Genomic DNA, 18,169 nt, shown 5'->3' with positions numbered 1-18,169 from the left:
GCCATCAATAAATCCAACAATCTATAAATTCCAATCGCTCCCATCAGCTCTGACCAATCAGAGCCACTCTCCTGGTTGGTCCTCCTACATCGTCCTGATTGAGCATGCACTACGATCTGTTTGTGGGCGGGGCTTACAGGAGCAGAGAGGAGCAGAGTTGACATTCAAAATCTCTCCCTGAACTGAAGTTTATTCCAGGACTACCAACAGCAGCTTTAAGCAGAGGTGAGGATGTTTTATCAACTTCTTTTTTTAAAGTTATATTTTTTGGCCTTTTTGCCTTTATTTGATAGGACAGCTGAAGAGAGACAGGAAATGTGGGGAGTAGAGAGCGGACGAGGACATGCAGGAAATGGTCGACCAGCCGGGAATCGAGCCGGCGGCCGCTACGACGAGGACTGTAGCCTCTGTATGTGGGGCACTTAGACCGCTAGGCCACCAGTGCCCCTTTCTATCGACTTCTGATGCTCGCTCTGAAGCTGCAAACCATTCCAGATGTTGAATGGATGAATCATATCTCACACGTTTGAACGAACTCTGCTTAACTTTGCTGAAACTACGTGTTGAAAACATGAATTTTAACTAAGCAGCAACCTCCAGTCGTCTGTAGAATGAATCATTGTTCTACTTGGTTTTGATCAACCAGAGCATTCTACTCTACTTTGATGAGTTCCATTCAACCTGCAACCCACAGTGTTAAAATATGAGGCTAAGGCGGAAGTGTTATAAACTGCAGAAAAACAGGAAACCACATACACACCCATTCAAAGAAGACGCTCTTTACATGTTACATAAACATGTTTACAGCCTGGTTAAAAAAACACAGTTTAGGTCTGAAGAGCTCGTTCCTCTCTCAGCACACACTGTACAGGGTGAATTGTTATAACAAGTTACGCCCAAATAAGGGCGTGGCTAACTTGATTGAGAGGCGGGAACACTAGCGTCAGGATCTTGTCTCACCCTGTCAGGATTCTGATTTCAGTAACAACCTGCACAACCCTCCATGAAATGATGACATCACTGCGGTGTGTGATTACATGTTTATTTCAAATATAAGTGACTAAAACTTCTAAAAGCGCAACAATAACAAGGAGTCGTTAAATTTTAAACAATAAGTGATTCAGAGCAACAAACACAAACAGGCGTTCTAAAGTGAACTACAAACTGATCAAACCAAAACTGCCCTTTTTAAAAAGCTGAACTCCCGTCTGAGACTCGGAGGTTAACCTCTCCCGCTCTGCTCAGACCCTCGCGTTCTGCTGCCTCGGAGCGCCGTCACTCCTCGGCCGGAGTCGCCATCTTGACGAGGCTGTCCTTGTCGAACCTGAAGAGCCTCCAGCCCTCTTCCTGCGACAGATCCTCGGCGCCGCGTCGCTTGTAGTACTGAACGGACGACTCGTTGTTCTCCGCGACCACGAACATCATGCCGGTGCAGCGCGTCTTCATCGCCAGCTGAGGGGGGGGAACAAGAGCGAGGGCATTACTGACTGAGCTTTAAATGCATGTTATGATTCTGTTCAGGCGTTCAGTACGAACACTTACGTTACTGAGGTGCCGCAGGAGCTCCGAGCCGATGCCGAGCCCTGAGAGAGGGAGCAGAGAGAGGACGAAGGTCAAAGGTCATACATTAAAAAAGAGAAGCAGCGTTAAATCTTTAAATGTAATCAGTTAAATCTGGTCTCACCTCTGTACTGCTCCATCACGTAGAATTCCTCCAGGTAGAGCTGTTTGCCGACCCAGGGGTCATACGTGAAGTAGTACATGGCGAATCCCACCACCTTCAGGTCTGAGGAGACACAAGGGGGAGGAGGATCAGTCTACATCCGGAGCTATCAGTGCTCGTTATAGCATGTTTTTATAACAGGAAACCAGAACTGCCTTCAGGTGGATGACCTCACTGTTTCATGTTCTCACTTGAAAACATTCATTAAGTCTTGAAGACGGCGTCTCTAAGTGTACAGGATGACAGACCGGTCTGAAACCTTTTCACTGCATGTCTCAGATACTTGTTCAAGTTAGACATTAACTCACGGAGGAACAAAACCACTAAGACCCACTTCTGTTAGCAAGTAAACAACATTTAGTCTCATTCTAAAACGTGAAAAGCTATTATTAGAAGATGATTGAAGTCTTACGTTGTGTGATTAAAAGAAGTTAAATATATATTTATCACATTCTTAAAAGCAAACTCACAACAACTGCCTTGTCTTCATTTATTTATGATCTAGTTTAAATTTAAGTCACTTTTTTGAATAAATACTGTTTAAAAAAAATCATTATAGACATTTATATTATTTAAACAATTCATTTTTATTTTTTATTTTATTTTGGATTATTTCATATTTTATTTAGGTATTAATTTGATTAAAAAAAATTACCTCTCCAGCTTTTTAATATTTTCTTTTGTTTCATTTAGCTGTATTTACTTTTAGTGTAGCATCTTTATTTCTTCTACTGGTTTAATCTTAGTGTTTTATTATCTCATGAATTTTTTTTATTTTAATTTTCTTTAGAATTATTATTATTTTTTATATACATCATGTTCTTAACATTATATTTTTTAAATATTCATTTTATTTTTAGCATTTTTATTATTTTATGCATCACGTTCTTAACCTCATTTTATTTCTCATTTTTTTATTTATTTTATTTTTAGCATTATTATTTTGCATACATTGTATTTGTATTTTTAATGTATTCTATTTTTATGTAGAGCTCTTTGTGTTGTTATTATATCACTGCATCATATTTCCATGTAACGTCTGATTGATAATGTATACTCTGAGTGTGACTCACAGCCTTCTCATAAACAGGCTTAACACCTGCAGTGCAGCAGCTGCAGCAGAGCGTGACACACAACCAGGAAGCTGGATCCTTACATGCACTCTAAGGTAAACAACGCCGGTCTGAGCAGATGGTGGAAGCGACGCCGTCATCAGCTTAACCTAGGGTTTCTTAATCTGGGAGTGTAGTTCATAAAACTTTAAACACTGAAGGTTTTAAACTCAGCAGAAAGAAAACACCAAACTATGAGCTACGCGTCTGCGTGCGTCTGAACTCATCTGAACCGTTTCTCTGTGCAGGAACACAGAAGTGAAACTCGAGCGCTCTGAGGAAGTGAAACGCTTCGTACCGTCACTGCTGTCCTCTCCTTGGATTTCAGTGATGATGCAGTGGTAAAACGGGGTTTCACCAAACCCATCCTCAAGGAGGTCTGCAAGGAAATAGAGAACAGTTGAGTACAAGGACAGAATGAAGAGTTGTTCACTTAAGATTCAAGTAGAGTAGAGCTCACCTTTTTCAGTCAGTGTCACCTGGTGCTCCATCTCTTCGTATTTAGCAAGTTCCTGAAACAAACAGAGGGAGACATGTTAGCTGTGGAGCTGATTAGACGGGTTCAACAAAATCACCCTCTAAAGAGACGTATGATTAAAAGAAACCAGTCAATAAGAGTAAATTCATTCATTTATCTAGGTCAAATTTTATTTTATTCTATTCTATTTATATTTTAAGTAAAGCATCTTATTTTCTTTTAATGGTTTAATATTTTAGTGTTTTATTATCTTAAAAATGTATTTATTTTGGTGAGTTTAATTTCCTGTCTGAGTTTTAACACCGTATTTTACCTCCAGTGTTTCCTTATTAAGATATCATGAGAGCGTTTCCTCTGTTTGTTCAGCAACTTCTTATCTTTCATTTTATTGTTTTTACTATAGTTGCAAATATTGTGTTCTTAACCTGAGGATTGTGCGGTGGGTTTGGGATCTTATTCTTAATTTATATTCTATTTTAGGTTGTTTTTATGTACAGCACTGTGTTCTAATGTCATCGTGTGAAAAGTGATTTATAAATAAAGTCTGATTGATTTATAAATGTCTATTGATGCTGGATGATTCATGAAAATTAACCCTAGACTTTGAAAAACTGGGTGACTCCCTTTGACTCTTTACATTTATTGGAAAACTACAGTCCGTGTTGACATAGACCGTATGAGAGTGCAAATAAGAGCGTGTTTCCGGTGTTATAAAATGTATAGTTATTAAATCAATCGACTCCAACAAACCTTCAGTAGATCTAAATACTTTTCTGTTCTTTTAAGAGTCTACAATGTGCTAGCTCAAGCTCTCACAATATATTAGCCTACTTTTCTCTACTTTAGATCATGATATATTGCACAGATGGTAGGTTGGATTTACAGCATCTGTGCATTCCATCAATCCAACTTGGAACCAGGAGGAAAACAGGGATCCCCTTGAGTTCTAACCCCACGAATACAATCCTTCCCCCAGCTGCAACCAAATCCCTGAAACAGGTCACTCTGTGGAGCTTAGCTTGCTTTTCTTCCACTTTAAGTATCTAATGTGAGTTTTATGGTAGGATTAAGACAAAATGAAGGAAGACAAACACAAAATAACTGCTACAGAAGCGTGCCAGAGATTATCTCATTTTTTTATGAGATACAGAACATCTCTCATCAATGCAGTGGTTACACCAGTTGAAAACACTGATATTTCCCTGTATTGAACTGCAGTCAGAGAGGCATTATTTACATTTTAGGGCTGTTGATGGCCAAAATAAAGGATTTAAAGAAGTCCATTTGGGGTTTGGAGAGTAGTTTTAACTCTTCTTGAGTTTTACTTTCATGTGTGAGTCAAACCACTGCTGTGACTAACCATTAAACAGAGTTATTAGTGTTGTTTCTGTGGGTTTCTGTGGGTTTGGTGGTTCTAAAGGCTGAGCTCTCTTCATCAGGGTCAGCCTCGGTGAGAACACGAGCTTAACGGTAAGAGTGTCCATATAAGGACATCCGGATATGAGTCGCCTGCCCGTAAACAAAGGCCGGCGGCCTTAATCTCACACTCGGATATCCCTCAGACATTTCCCCCTGAGGCTGCTCCATCACTCTATCATTAATACACGATGAGATATGTGATATATGGAGGATTGGGACTTTACATGGGGGGGAGTCAGGAGGAGGTGTAAAATAATAGAGTTCATGGAGAGTTCAGGACTCAACGGTTAGCTAGCCGGTTAGCACGTAGCAGCCAGGTGACCGTTATGTTGACTCATTTAATATATATAATGATATTTAAACGTTATTTAAAGAGTTTTTTTTAGATTAGCTAGCTTACCTTCACGAGTCGTAATATATCAGGCACGTCTTTGGGTTCAGCTTTCCGTAATTTATACTCCATTTTCTTCTTTTACTCTTTTTTCCTCTCGTTAGAAGTCCTCTGTATGTGAAGTGAAAGATTAATTGTTTCTTCATTCGCTTCAGAGTGGCGTCTTCCCCACAGTGAGCCTCGGATCCGGACGCGTTCGTCGAGTCAGGGACATTCAGTAGAAATCACCCTCGGCTGGGTCGCTGCCGTTCAACTGAGCTACCCTTTGTTTACATCGGGGGTTATATACCCGGTTCGTGCTCGAACGCCATAGGCCTGACGTCACAGTGCTCAGATTTCTGACGAATCAGCGACAGCCTCGGGGTATTCTGTCAGCCAATGAGGGGAGAGGTATGCTCGCATCAGGGTCTGTTTTCACTTTGTCACAGGATCTTTGTTTTTGATGATGAAGACAGAAACTTAATGAAGTAGTTTCTGCTTAAAGTTAAAGTAGAAATGTAACATTGTGTAATCATTTAATTTAAAGGTACATTCAGTATATTAAACCACTAAAATAATCAATTAAAAGTGAGCAAAATACACTAAAGTACAAAGTGTAAAAACTCCTCCTTTAAACTGTTACAAACAATCATTATGTAAAGACATACTGTTTGTGAAGCAGAAATGTAACATTATGTATTTAATTTAAAGGTACATTCAGTATTTACAGCATCTGTGCATTCCATCAATCCCACTTGGAGGAACCAGGAAAACATTGATCCCCTTGAGCTCTAACTCCCACAAATGCAATCCAGTGTTCCTAAAGCAGTGGTGAGTATTTATGCGGTAGCTTCCCCCAGCTGTAACCAAATCCCCTGAAACAGGTCACTTTGTGGAGCTTAGCTTGCTTTTCTTCCACTGTAAGTATCTAATGCAAGTTTTATGGTAGGATTAAGACAAAATGAAGAAAGACAAACAATGAGGGGAGAGGTATGCTCTGTTTTCACTTTGTCACAGGATCTTTGTTTTTGATGATGAAGACAGAAACTTAATGAAGTAGTTTCTGCTTAAAGTTTAAGTTGAGTTGTGTAATCATTTAATTTAAAGGTACATTCAGTATATTAAATCACTAAAATAATCAATGAAAGTGAGTAAAACATACAGAAGTACAAAGTGTAAAAACTCCTCCTTTAAACTGTTACACACAATCATTATGTAAAGACATACTGTTTGTGTTGCAAGCCTCACACATATATTACTCAATTTTTCAAGGTGTGTCAAATCCTCCAAAAACAGTAGTGTTGAAACACACCCAAGACCAGAAACACAAGTGGAATTTTCCACCCCTCACAGGCACCAAGGTTAGGCAAGGCTGCAACATATCACTCCAACATCCTGAGGCAAAGGAGGTGAACGCATTCAGTCCTTGAGTTAGTGCTGCACTTCCATACAGTGCGAGGACAAGTGTGTGAATGTGTGTGAACATGGCGCTTTGACTGGTCCAAAGAATAGAGCAGTGCAGTGCAAGTTTACCATCTGTTAAAATGCATGGCATAGCTGTTAAATCCCAAGCCCAGTGTACAGAGGCTGTAGTCCTCAGAGTGGGCGGCCTGTGTTCGATTTCAGTCCTTTGTTGCATGTAACCCCCCCACTCTCTCCCCCCCAGTGTCCTGCTCTATCCACTGTCCTATCCTCTCAATGAAAGCATAAAAAACTCCAAATAAAACTTTTAAAATGAACTTTTGGTTTGTGTTGATTTTGTGGACAAAGCAGGGGCTCTTATCCTTAAATACATCTGTTTTAAAGACTACCAGTTGATTAATCTGGTTTGCAGCAGGTCTGCAGATATCAGGCCTGATGTAAGAACAGAAAGAGTAAATGTGGTGCTGAAGTGGTTTTTAAACGCTGGTTACCAAGAATAGGTTTCCTATTAATGACTGATACAGACCTACAGCAGCTAGATTAAATCAAGCTACTGGTTTCACATCAGTCACTTCACAGTGTTCTCATAACTTCCCTTATTACCCTCTTTTGTTTGAGCATACATCAAACATATACACTGATATTTAAAGTGTTTATCTTCACTTCAAACCCACTGTTGGGCTGCAAAACTTCATAAAAGAGAGACTAATGCATGCTTTTATAACTAGCAGGTTAGACTACTGTAATGCTCTCCTTACTGGTCTTCCAAAGAATACAACAAACAAACTGTAATTATACAAAATGCAGCAGCATGAGTTTTAACCAAGACCAGAAGGAAAGCTCACATTACGCTGTTTCAAAGTCTTCACATTAGCTACCCGTTTCTTTTCGTGTTGATTTGAAATGATTTTACTAGTCTCTAAGGCGCTGCATGGCCTCACATCACACTACATCTCAGAGATGCTTTTAGTGTCTGAAGCAGGAAGGCCTCTCAGATCCTCCAGCTCCTCTCTTTTAGCTGTAATGGTGGAACAGCCTGAGGAGACTTTTAAACTTAAACTTAAAACTAGCCAGTCTGGCTTTTAAGTAGGGTTTTTACTATCTGATTTTTTCTTTTTGTTCTTATTTATCTACTCAATTGTACTGATATTTTCAGCCATTATTTGATCTTCTTTATCTATCTATCCCTACCCTTTTTATTTATTAATTTTAACTATCTGTTTTTTGTTATTTATCTGCTCAATTTTATTGATATTTTTAGCCTGTATTTTGTTATTTATTTATTCTTAATTTTTTGGGGGGGTCTTACGCCTTTTATTTATAGAGGAGAGGACAGTGGATAGGGTAAGGAAGTGGGAGAGAGTGGGGGAATGACATTTGGGAAAGAGGCTGCAGGATGGGCCACCCACTATGGGTGCACAACTTAACCCTTAGGTAAAGTCTGCCCCCTTTAGCCTCTATTTATCTGCAACACTTCAACTTATTTTAATTACACGTATTTTATTGGGGGTTTTTTTGTTTGTTTTTTAAGTTATATTTTTTGCCTTTTTGCCTTTATTTGATAGGACAGCTGAAGAGAGACAGGAAATGTGGGGAGTAGAGAGCGGGGGAAGACATGCAGGAAACGGTCGACTGGCTGGGAATTGAACCAGCGACTTCTGCGACGAGGACTGTAGCCTCTGTATGTGGTGCGCTTAGACCGCTAGGCCACCAGCGCCCCAATGTTTTATTATTGTTGATGTGCATGTCTATTTTAAAATTAGTTTTATACAAATATTTTTTGCCATTATTTTATTTCTTCTTCTTTCTTGTTAATCTCTGTAAAGCACTTTGAACTGCATTTGATTTGTATAAAATGTGCTCTTTAAATAAAGATTGATTGATATAAATATGGAATAAACATATTATTGATTAATCATGTGTCAGTCCTTACATGATAAAAACATGAGTTACCTTTAGAGAGATTTAAAGGATTAAGGTTCCCTCTATGAGTCACTGATATGTCCTAATCTGGTCCTAAGGTTTGTTTTGATGCGGGGGCGCCTGACGGACTGAACTCAGGGTGACAGAGCTCTGTGGAATGTACGTCCTGCGTCACCGCGCAGTGGGCGGGGCCGAAAACCAACACGGAAGTCGCCCTGAGGTCCTGACTGCTTGGCACCTTGGCACAGCCCTGAAGAGGAAATCTGAGGTTTTACTCTGTTTCTGGACTCAACTCCCCGGCTTTGTTTGAGTCCCTTGAACTCTTCGGACTCCATCATGCTCTCACCGAGGTCAGTGACGTTTAGACCCGCTTTAAAGATCTGATTTAAAGATCTGATTCCAGCTAAACCTGCTAATCACAGCAGCCACGCTGACCGTCAGCATGTAAACACACCTTAACATGAACACCAGGGATGATTGGAGTGCTTGAACACCTCTTATGTCTGAGGGTTTGGTATGTGAGAGACTTTAAATATCTATTGCCATGTTAATGAAGACATCAGCTCCACCTGGGGAGAGTTCTGAGGCCCACACAGGGAGGGGAGGGTTGTGTACATTAAGGGTGTGTCGAGCTGTCAGAGGAAGAATTCACATGCTGGAAAGAGCAGAACAAATCATCTGACTCTGTGGTTTAGTGCTTTTAGACTGCTATATAGGTAGATCAGAAGGCCAAGTCACATTATGAAGCTATAGTATATAGTCCATGTGACTCCCTCCAGACATAAGACACTAACTTCCCTGGTATCAATTTATTTTAAATGCATTCAATTGACAAACCTGACTGTTTAAAACTTTAACACCTTATATTTATAGTTATTCATTAAGAAGATCAGATATCTTCTTTTGTCTCATTTGCATCCAATCAAGTTAGTAAAAAAACTTTTATTTATTTAAAAAATATTTGTTTTCTTATCTAAAAACAAACTGTTTATGTTTCCAGTAAATCCTTCACTGTTCCTTTATTCCCTTTATTTATTCTAAGAGGAAACATTCCTCCTTTATTGTATTCTCTCTCATTTATTGTACCTAATCTAAGGTTGTATCTTCCCCTTGTTGTTGTTGTTGTTGTCTGTAGTTGTCTAAATTTTGAGTGTTTTGTTGTGTATTTTGTCTTGTATTGTTTTGCATTTGTGATTATCTGTTTTTAGGACCCCCTCAAAACCACATGATACACCTCTAAGGCTTTATCCTGATAAATACATGAAATTCTAAAAATATTAACCAGGTGATTCAACACCGTGTAAATGAAAAGTTAGCTTAGATAACATGTCAAGAATATTTCTTTAACATTCAACCGAGCAAAAGTCTTCTTCTCCCTGTAACATGAAGGAGCAGATGATTTCTAAACTGAGCTGCTGACTGAACTGAGGTATCTGGTAACATCACACATGATGCAGCAGTCACTGTGTGTGTGTGTGTGTGTGTGTGTGTGTGTGTGTGTGTGTGTGTGTGTGTGTGTGTGTGTGTGTGAGATCAGCTGTTCAGTGTGAGCAGACAGGCGTTAACCCAGATGTCTGTGGATGTTATAAATAGAAGAGGAGGATGAGGTGTAACTGTATTCCTCGTCCTTGAGGTCGTCTCAGGGTTTGTTTATGTTTGTTTTTTTATGTCATGTCCTCGTGTTGCCTTCAGGTTCCTGTTGCTGCGGTCGGCTGCGTCCTTGACGACCAGGACGCTCTGCACGGGGGGCGTGAACCACAAGGGCAGGGCGCCGGACATGGCTGAGGGTAAGACAGGAGCCATGTTTGACCCGACTGACAATCACCTGCTTTTATTACACATCAGTCATCAGCCCGACACTTAGCTCAACAAAGAGCAGACGTAGGCGTTAAGTTTATATTTAGAAAATATGAACAGCATTTTCTAAATATCCATCCATCCATCCATCCATTTTCTTCCACTTATCCGGGGTCGGGTCGCGGGGGTAGCAGTCCAAGCAAATTGACCCAGACATCCCTCTCCCCGGCGACACTTTCCAGCTCCTCCTGGGGAATCCCGAGGCGTTCTCAGACCAGGCGGGAGATATAATCCCTCCACCGCGTTCTGGGTCTACCCCGGGGCCTTCTCCCAGTTGGACGTGCCCGGAACACCTCTAAAGGGAGGCGTCCGGGAGGCATCCTTACCAGATGCCCGAACCACCTCAGCTGGCTCCTTTCGACGCGGAGGAGCAGCGGCTCTACTCCGAGCTCCCTCCGGATGTCTGAGCTCCTGACCCTATCTCTAAGGCCGAGCCCAGACACCCTTCGCAGGAAACTCATTTCAGCTGCTTGTATCCGCGATCTTATCCTTTCGGTCATGACCCACAGCTCATGACCATAGGTGAGGGTTGGAACGTAGACCGACTGGTAAATCGAAAGCTTTACCTTCCGGCTCAGCTCCCTCTTTACCACAATGGTCCGATACAACGTCCGCATCACTGCCGACGCCGCACCAATCCGCCTGTGGATCTCACGCTCCATTTTACCCTCACTCGCGAACAAGACCCCGAGATACTTAAACTCCCCCACTTGGAGCAAAGTCTCACTCCCATCCGAGAGAGAGCAATCCACCGTTTTCCGGCAGAGAACCACGGCCTCAGACTTGGAGGTGCTAACTCTCATCCCGGCCGCTTCGCACTCAGCTGCAAACCGCCCCAATGCCCGCTGGAGGTCCCCGCTCGAGGAAGCCAACAGAACCACATCGTCTGCAAAAAGCAGAGATGAGATTCCAAGCTCCCCGAACTGGAGACCCTCCTCCCCCCGGCTGCGCCTTGAGATCCTGTCCATAAAGATTACAAACAGGACCGGTGACAAAGGGCAACCCTGGCGGAGTCCAACACGCACCGAGAACGCGTCCGACTTTGTGCCAAGTATGCGGACACAACTCTCACTTTGGTCGTACAGGGATCGGATAGCTCGCAGTAGCGGCCCCCGAACCCCATACTCCCGCAGTACCCCCCACAAGAGCCCCCGTGGTACACGTATCGTAGGCTTTCTCCAAGTCAAATATAAACTATATAAATATATCTGATTGGTCAAAACACACTGAAAGAACTTTAGATTGGAACACAATGGACTTTAACGGAATGGAACACATCAAAGCAGAATAGAATGTTCTGATTGATCAAAGCCAAATAGAACACTGATTCATTCTATACAGAAAAAGGGACGACCTGATCACACGTCGTATCAAATCAATCCACAGAAAGTAGTCTGTCTCATTCCCCCTCTGCCTGTTGACCTTGTGGAAAAAACGTTAGTGTGGTCTCAGGCTGGTCTTGGTCGTGGGGAAATAATGTCAGTTAGTGGGCACAGATATGAGAGCAGCCTGAGGAGCTACTGGACCCCAACCATCAACCATCTCTGAGAGGGAGAAGAGGAGCAACATCCTGTCACTTTGGGGTCCTGCTCACCCTGTCAGGATTCTTATTTTCAAAGTGATACCTGTGTCATCTGTTGATTGTGATGAGCTTTGAGAAAGACTTGATGATGAGTGGTGATTTATAAAGATTGAGACCTGGAAATGTTGAAATGTTGTGTTGTTTTGGTGTCACTAAAGTTCAGGAGTTGTTTACACAGTAAGTCGAAGCTTCAGCCCACACCTTTCGTTCAGTTTGATCCCTGAATGTTCACATTTTTAATTTAAACCTTACTTCTGTTTAATTTTTGAAAGGACAAATTGTTCATGCTGACCTGAAATGAACTTAATTCATTCACTTAACGGAATGAGATTTCACATATTTATCATCAGTTTGTATCAAATCTAATTTAGATGCTCTTCTCCTTTTGTTAATCATCTGTGTCTCTCCACAGGAAATCCTCTTTTACACGTGTCCAATGGTAAACTTAGACAATCCTAACCTCCATCATCACTCCTGTCTCCTGCAGTATTCTGCTCTGATTTCCTGAAACTGCACGTTACTTCCTCCTGCATGTTTCCGCACTGAGAGACCGAACGTTTCTTTTCTCTGAAGCAGTCCTTGTGTCGTGTTCAGCAGCTTTAATGTTGTGTCCGGTCTGGATTTAGAGCTCACCTCGGCTGGATTTGTCTTCCTGCTCTTCCACAGTAGAGCTAAACCCTCCCTGCAGCATCCGTCGGTGGCCTGTTAACCTTCATCTTCTTCTTCCCTCTGAGCTTCAGTGTTTCGTCACGGCTGGTTTCCAGAGTCTGTCTTCTCTTTTCTCTGTGCTGTTCCATGTTGTCTCAGAGCGCTGCAGCCTGCAGGAAACACAGACATGATCACAGATCTGAACCCGCCCTGTAGTGGCTTCACATTAACAGCATGAGAACTACAAGGTCTCCTGAAGGCTGTAGCTGTAGTGACACTCTGACAGAGACAGTATGAAACATAAAGCTGTCCTCACACACACACACACACACACACACACACACACACACACACACACACACACACACACACACACACACACACACACACACACACACACACACACACACACACATACACACACACACACTGATGGTGTTTCTTTGTTTTCAGTGCGAAACAGGCTGAGAGAAATCGTGGGAGCGTCCACCAACTGGAGGTAAACAACGTCCCGAGTCTAAAGTCAGAGCAGGTCTAGACCGTCCCCTATGTTCTATTATTAACAAAGACCCAACATCAAGACCGGATCAGATCCAGTCCCATCTTACAGACAGGACTCAGTCTGATCTCATCTTAATCCACCATGAGCAGAGCACTTTGCAGCATTTAGCAAGTTACAGTGGCAAGGACAAACTTCCTTTAACAGGCAGAAACCTCCAGCAGGACCAGACTCATGTTAGACACACATCTGCTGAGACCGTGTTGGAGAGAGGGATAGAGGGAGATGAAGAGAGAGAGAGAGAGATGATAGTGGGGAGACGGATAGTAGTAGTTGTAGCAGCTGGAGTCTGGCACGTCCACAGCAGCAGAGATCCAGAGGAACCTACGAGACAAGGGAGCTCAGGGACTCCAGAAAGGTCTAAGAAAAGAGAAAAGAGAGGGAGACCAGAAGAAAGAAAAAGAGGAGAATAAATGGTGAAGGAAAGGAAAGAAGGAAAGGACGGGATAAGGAAAGGAGACATAAAGGATGAAGAAACATGGAAAGAACAAAGAGAGAAAGAAAGAAAGAAATTAAAGGAAAATAAATAAAAGAAAGAAAGGGAAGAAGAAAGGAAGAAAGAAGGAATGAAATTAAGAAGAAAAAGAAGGAAGGAATGAAGGAAAGAAAGGAGGGATAAAAGAAAGAAAAGGAAGGAATGAAAGAGGGAATTAAAGAAAGAAAGAAAGGATGAATAACAGACCCAAAAAAGGAATCTACAGCAGAGATCCAGAGGAACCTACGAGACGAGGGAGCTCAGGGACTCCAGAAAGGTCTATGGTTAGTAACTTTAATGGGACAGGAAGAGTTAAAGTGAGAGACAGGCAGAGAGAGGAGAGAGAGGGAAAGACAGGATCCCAGTGTGTCAGTCTAAGCCTAGCAAGTTACAGTGGCAAGGACAAACTTCCTTTAACAGGCAGAAACCTCCAGCAGGACCAGACTCATGTTAGACACAAAATTCCGGAGAGAGAGATGATAGTGGTGAGACACAGAGACTCGTCTTACGGTGACACACTCAATGTTTTCCTTCGCAGTGATCACCAGCAGGCGATGGCCGAGCGCGTGTCGCTGTCCTCCATGTTGGCGAAGTCTCAAAACGACCTCCCAGTGAAGTCGATGAAGGACAGCTACCTGGAGGTCCACCTGCCTCTGGGCTCTGAACCACAGCTCCGAGAGAAATACCTGACCTTTCACAACACTGTCAGGTACACACGCACGCACGCACACACACACACACACACATCAGTATTAATGTAGACTAACACACAGAGGACTGAAACTCTTGGTCTCCTCACAGGTTTGGGAGAATCCTGGAGGACTTGGACAGTTTAGCAGGTATCACTGTGACACAGAGATCCTCCCTGGTGTCGGTTCATCCATCAGATCTTAATGTTCTCCCTCGTCTCTCTCCTCAGTCCTCATCTCGTACTCTCACACGTACAACACCGCCCTGAAGAGGTCTCCTCTGTCCATCGTCACAGCGCTGGTGGATAAGATCGGTAAGCGTCTCTTCAGGTTACTCTCACGTCTCGTTTTGTTTCACTCCCTGAGACGTTTTCATGTTGTTGTGTTTTTGTTGTGCAGACATGAGGCAGCACATCATCTATCCTGACTGCGACATCAAGTTCACCGGTCATGTGACGTGGGTGGGGAGGACCTCCATTGAAGCCAAGATGCACATGTCACAGGTAGAAGACTTTCCTCTAAATCTGACACTGAGAGAGTCAAATTGTTATAACAGCAATGTCCATATCAGCTGCAGAGACAAAGACACTAAAGTGAAGTCAAGTCTGTGCCTAAGATGAAGGTGAAACTGATGTTTGGTTAGCACGTGATTGATAATCTGTGCAGAGCTGGAAAAGTTCAGAGAGAAGAGTTTAACTACAAGAAAAAACATTAACAGGACTTTTCTTTCAGTACCGGGACGGAGCTTACGGCCCCGTGCTGGATGCTACGTTCGTCATGGTGGCTCGAGATCCAGAGAACAAGAGGTGAGACGCTCAGAGAGGAGTAACAAACTATTGATGATAAAGAATATCTCGCCCTCAAACTCAAAGGTGCAGAGAGAAGACTTTGGTTGCTTGAAGTCAAAGGTCACTTTGTAACTCATGAGAGGGAAGCTGTGAGAACTTTGTTTTAACACATCTTGAATTCTTCTTGATTTCAGGGCAGCTTTTGTAAATCCACTGAAGCCAGAGGGTCCAGAGGAGGAGAAGATCTTCCAGCAAGGAGAAGGTACAGAACTCTGACACAGATCAGATTTAGATTCCACTTTTATGAGAAACCTTTCCCTCCTCTCCGTTCTTTTAATCATTGTTTGTTTGTTTGTTTGTTATGTAGCTAATAAATCCCGCCGTCAGGAGCTGAGCACGGCCTCTCTGCTGAAGGTGGCTCCGACAGACGAGGAGAGGAAGGTCGTACACAGCCTGTTCCTCAACACCCTGGACACAAAGTAAGATTAGATACTGTTTGAGATTAAATCTGCCGCCTGCAAGATTCCTCCTCAAAAATCCTCCTCCTCAAAACACGATGAAAAACAGATCTCAGCACTTCACCTTATTCACCACAGCTCATGCTTCCTTGATCTTTAGTCATTGAACAGATGTCAGATGTGCTACAGCTGCTATCAGGTGTTTGCATTACAACCAGGTGCAGTACAAACAAAGACTGTGGCGCTGGTACGACACGACAATACAAGACATGATACATCACAAAACCATACGATGCTTGACTCCAGATTGTTGCATGATCTGTAGTATACGGCCGTGTGTGTTTATTAAAGAGCGTCTTTCTTCTTCTCCTGCAGGACGGTCAGTTTCCGCAGCAGACTGCTGCCTTCAAACTCTGTGTGGATGGAAGACGCCAAACTGAAGGGCCTGGAGATCTGCCATCCTCAGGTTGATACTCATAAACCTTTATACTCATTTCTACCTCACATCATTTATCCTCTGCTGCAGAAACATCACAGTATGCTCTGTTTTTATGAAACAAAACGAGACTAGGAGCTCTGATTGTGACTGTAAGCCTTCTGTCTGTGTGTGTGTGTCAGGAGAGGAACATCTTCAACAGGATATTTGGAGGTTTTCTGATGAGGAAAGCTTACGAGCTGGGCTGGGCCAACGCCTGCTCCTACGGGTCAGAGCTTTAAGAAGCAGGTGATGTTTAAAAGAGAGAGTATTTTGTCACCTCAGCATGTTGAAGTGTTTGTTTCTCCCTCTCCTGGTGTGCTGCAGAGGATGCCGCCCGAGTCTCATGGCTGTGGATGACATCCTCTTCCAGAAGCCGGTGGATATCGGCTCCCTGCTGCTGCTCTCATCTCAGGTCAGAGAGGACAGATTGACGTCCCGGCTGTTTGTTTGTTCCAGCAGAAGCTTGTTCTTTATTTGTGTGTGTTTCTGTTGCAGGTGTGTTACACTCAGGAGAACTACATCCAGGTGAGAGTTCACAGCGAGGTGTTTGACCCCCTGACCCGCCAGCACAACACCACCAACGTCTTCCACTTCACCTTCGTCTCCGACCGCGAAGTCCCCAACATCATCCCGATGACGTATGGAGGTGAGTCACGGCTGCTCTGTGAAGATGCAGGAAGTAGAAGATGTTATCTGACGTGTCTGACGCTGTTGTTCTTCATGTGACAGAGTCCATGCTGTATCTGGACGGGAAGAGACACTTTAATCAGACTGTGGAGAACTGAAGGAGCCCGCCTCCTGCCTGACGAAGCCTTACAGAGTCTGACCTGCCTGTGTGTGTGTGTGTGTGTTTGAGTGTGTGTGTGTGTGTGTGTGTGTGTGTGTGAGAGAGAGAGAGAGGTCAGTTAAGAAGAATGAAAGCAGCTTTTTTTTAATATCACACCTTGTAAACGTCACACAGCTCACATGTTCGATCGTGTCACTTTAAATGTTGTTGTTTACATTTGAGTGTGGAGAGAACGACGACAGAGCAACGGAACTTTATATTCTTTGGAACGTACTGACACTTCTCTTCATGGTTACTTTCAGGAGTCAGCGTTTACAGCGTCACGTCTTACTGATGAGAGTGGAGCGAACGTTCATTCCCTCGCCTCATGCTTACCTCATACTCTTTAGTCCTTCTTCAAAGATCGCATGGCTTTACAGATGTTACATTTTTATATTCCACCGCCGCTTTTACGCACAATACTCTTTGACTTTTTATTTTGAAGCTTTATTCTGAATGTGTCAGACAGCTGTGGGAGGGAGGAGGTGTACTTTATGTGTATTTACTCAAATGCAATAAATGGATTCTTATTTATCTTCTCTGTTCTGTTTTTTCTTCTGATTCTGAAACGTTTGACATCTGAGAGAATAACACCTGATGATGTTTGAGTGAAGTCAGGAGGGATCTTATTCCTATATCTGACTTTTGATTTACAACAGACACAAAATGATGTGCTTAAACAAAATGATTTGACTCAGTAACAAATCAAGACTGACCTGCTGTAAGAGCGAAGAGAGAACATGATAATGGAGTCAAATCTTCTTTTATTATCTGAGAGATGTGAAGATTTATATTTAAAGACAGATCAATGAAAAAATATGGATTGAAATATATCAAGTGTTTGCAAAGTTTTCTTAGTCAATGATTCAATCTCATGGACACCGCAGAGCTAATATAAATGCATATATCAGTTATTTTTTGGAGGTTACACTAGGAAAAAAATATGTTTTTAATTTTTATTATTATTATTATATGTTTTATTTAAGATTGTGACTTTTTTTCTCAGAGTTCTGACTTTAATCTGAGAATTCTGATTTAAATCTAAGATTTCTGACCTTTAATCCCATAATTCGGACTTTGATCTAATAATTCTGACCTTTAATCTCAGAATAATGAAATCGTATCTCATAATTCTGTCTTTAACCTTAGAATTCTGACCTTAAATCTCATAATTCTGACCTTAAATCTCATAAATCTGACCTTAAATCTCATGATTCTGACCTTAAATCTCATAATTCTGTCTTTAATCTCAGAATTCTGTCTTTAATCTTATAATTCTGACCTTTAATCTCAGAATTTTGAAATTGTATCTCATATTTCTGTCTTTAACCTCAGAATTCTGACCTTAAATCTCATAAACCT

At 42.2% G+C, this 18,169-nt stretch overlaps 2 protein-coding genes across 4 annotated transcripts; one reads left to right on the top strand and one right to left on the bottom strand.

Annotated features, from left to right (window-relative positions):
- Positions 1–1,028: 1,028 nt before the first annotated feature.
- On the bottom strand, positions 1,029–5,393 carry LOC117828909 (diamine acetyltransferase 1-like). Its single transcript, XM_034706311.1, has 6 exons — positions 5,133–5,393; positions 3,296–3,347; positions 3,134–3,214; positions 1,685–1,786; positions 1,543–1,583; positions 1,029–1,452 (listed from the first exon to the last, which is right to left on the bottom strand). Exons 1-6 carry the CDS (start codon positions 5,193–5,195, stop codon positions 1,276–1,278), a joined length of 516 nt encoding a protein of 171 aa, XP_034562202.1. The 5' UTR covers positions 5,196–5,393; the 3' UTR covers positions 1,029–1,275.
- Positions 5,394–8,612: 3,219 nt separating this feature from the next.
- On the top strand, positions 8,613–17,341 carry acot9.1 (acyl-CoA thioesterase 9, tandem duplicate 1). Of its 3 annotated transcripts, XM_034706308.1 has the most exons (16): positions 8,613–8,797; positions 10,140–10,234; positions 12,299–12,325; positions 12,988–13,033; positions 14,107–14,277; positions 14,370–14,407; positions 14,488–14,571; positions 14,657–14,760; positions 14,990–15,063; positions 15,240–15,307; positions 15,413–15,524; positions 15,879–15,969; positions 16,122–16,207; positions 16,306–16,393; positions 16,477–16,627; positions 16,711–17,341. In XM_034706308.1, exons 1-16 carry the CDS (start codon positions 8,784–8,786, stop codon positions 16,764–16,766), a joined length of 1,305 nt encoding a protein of 434 aa, XP_034562199.1. In that variant the 5' UTR covers positions 8,613–8,783; the 3' UTR covers positions 16,767–17,341. The 3 variants fall into 3 exon arrangements, with proteins under 3 accessions (XP_034562199.1, XP_034562200.1, XP_034562201.1); XM_034706309.1 differs by lacking the exon at positions 12,299–12,325; XM_034706310.1 differs by having other exon boundaries at positions 8,614–8,797; positions 10,140–13,033.
- Positions 17,342–18,169: the final 828 nt, after the last annotated feature.

The sequence above is a fragment of the Notolabrus celidotus genome, chromosome 17 (assembly GCF_009762535.1).
Source record: "Notolabrus celidotus isolate fNotCel1 chromosome 17, fNotCel1.pri, whole genome shotgun sequence".
NCBI classification, from domain to species: Eukaryota; Metazoa; Chordata; class Actinopteri; order Labriformes; family Labridae; genus Notolabrus; species Notolabrus celidotus.
The sequence above is the reverse complement of the archived record's forward strand: the minus strand, read 5'-3'. Positions and strand labels throughout refer to the sequence as shown.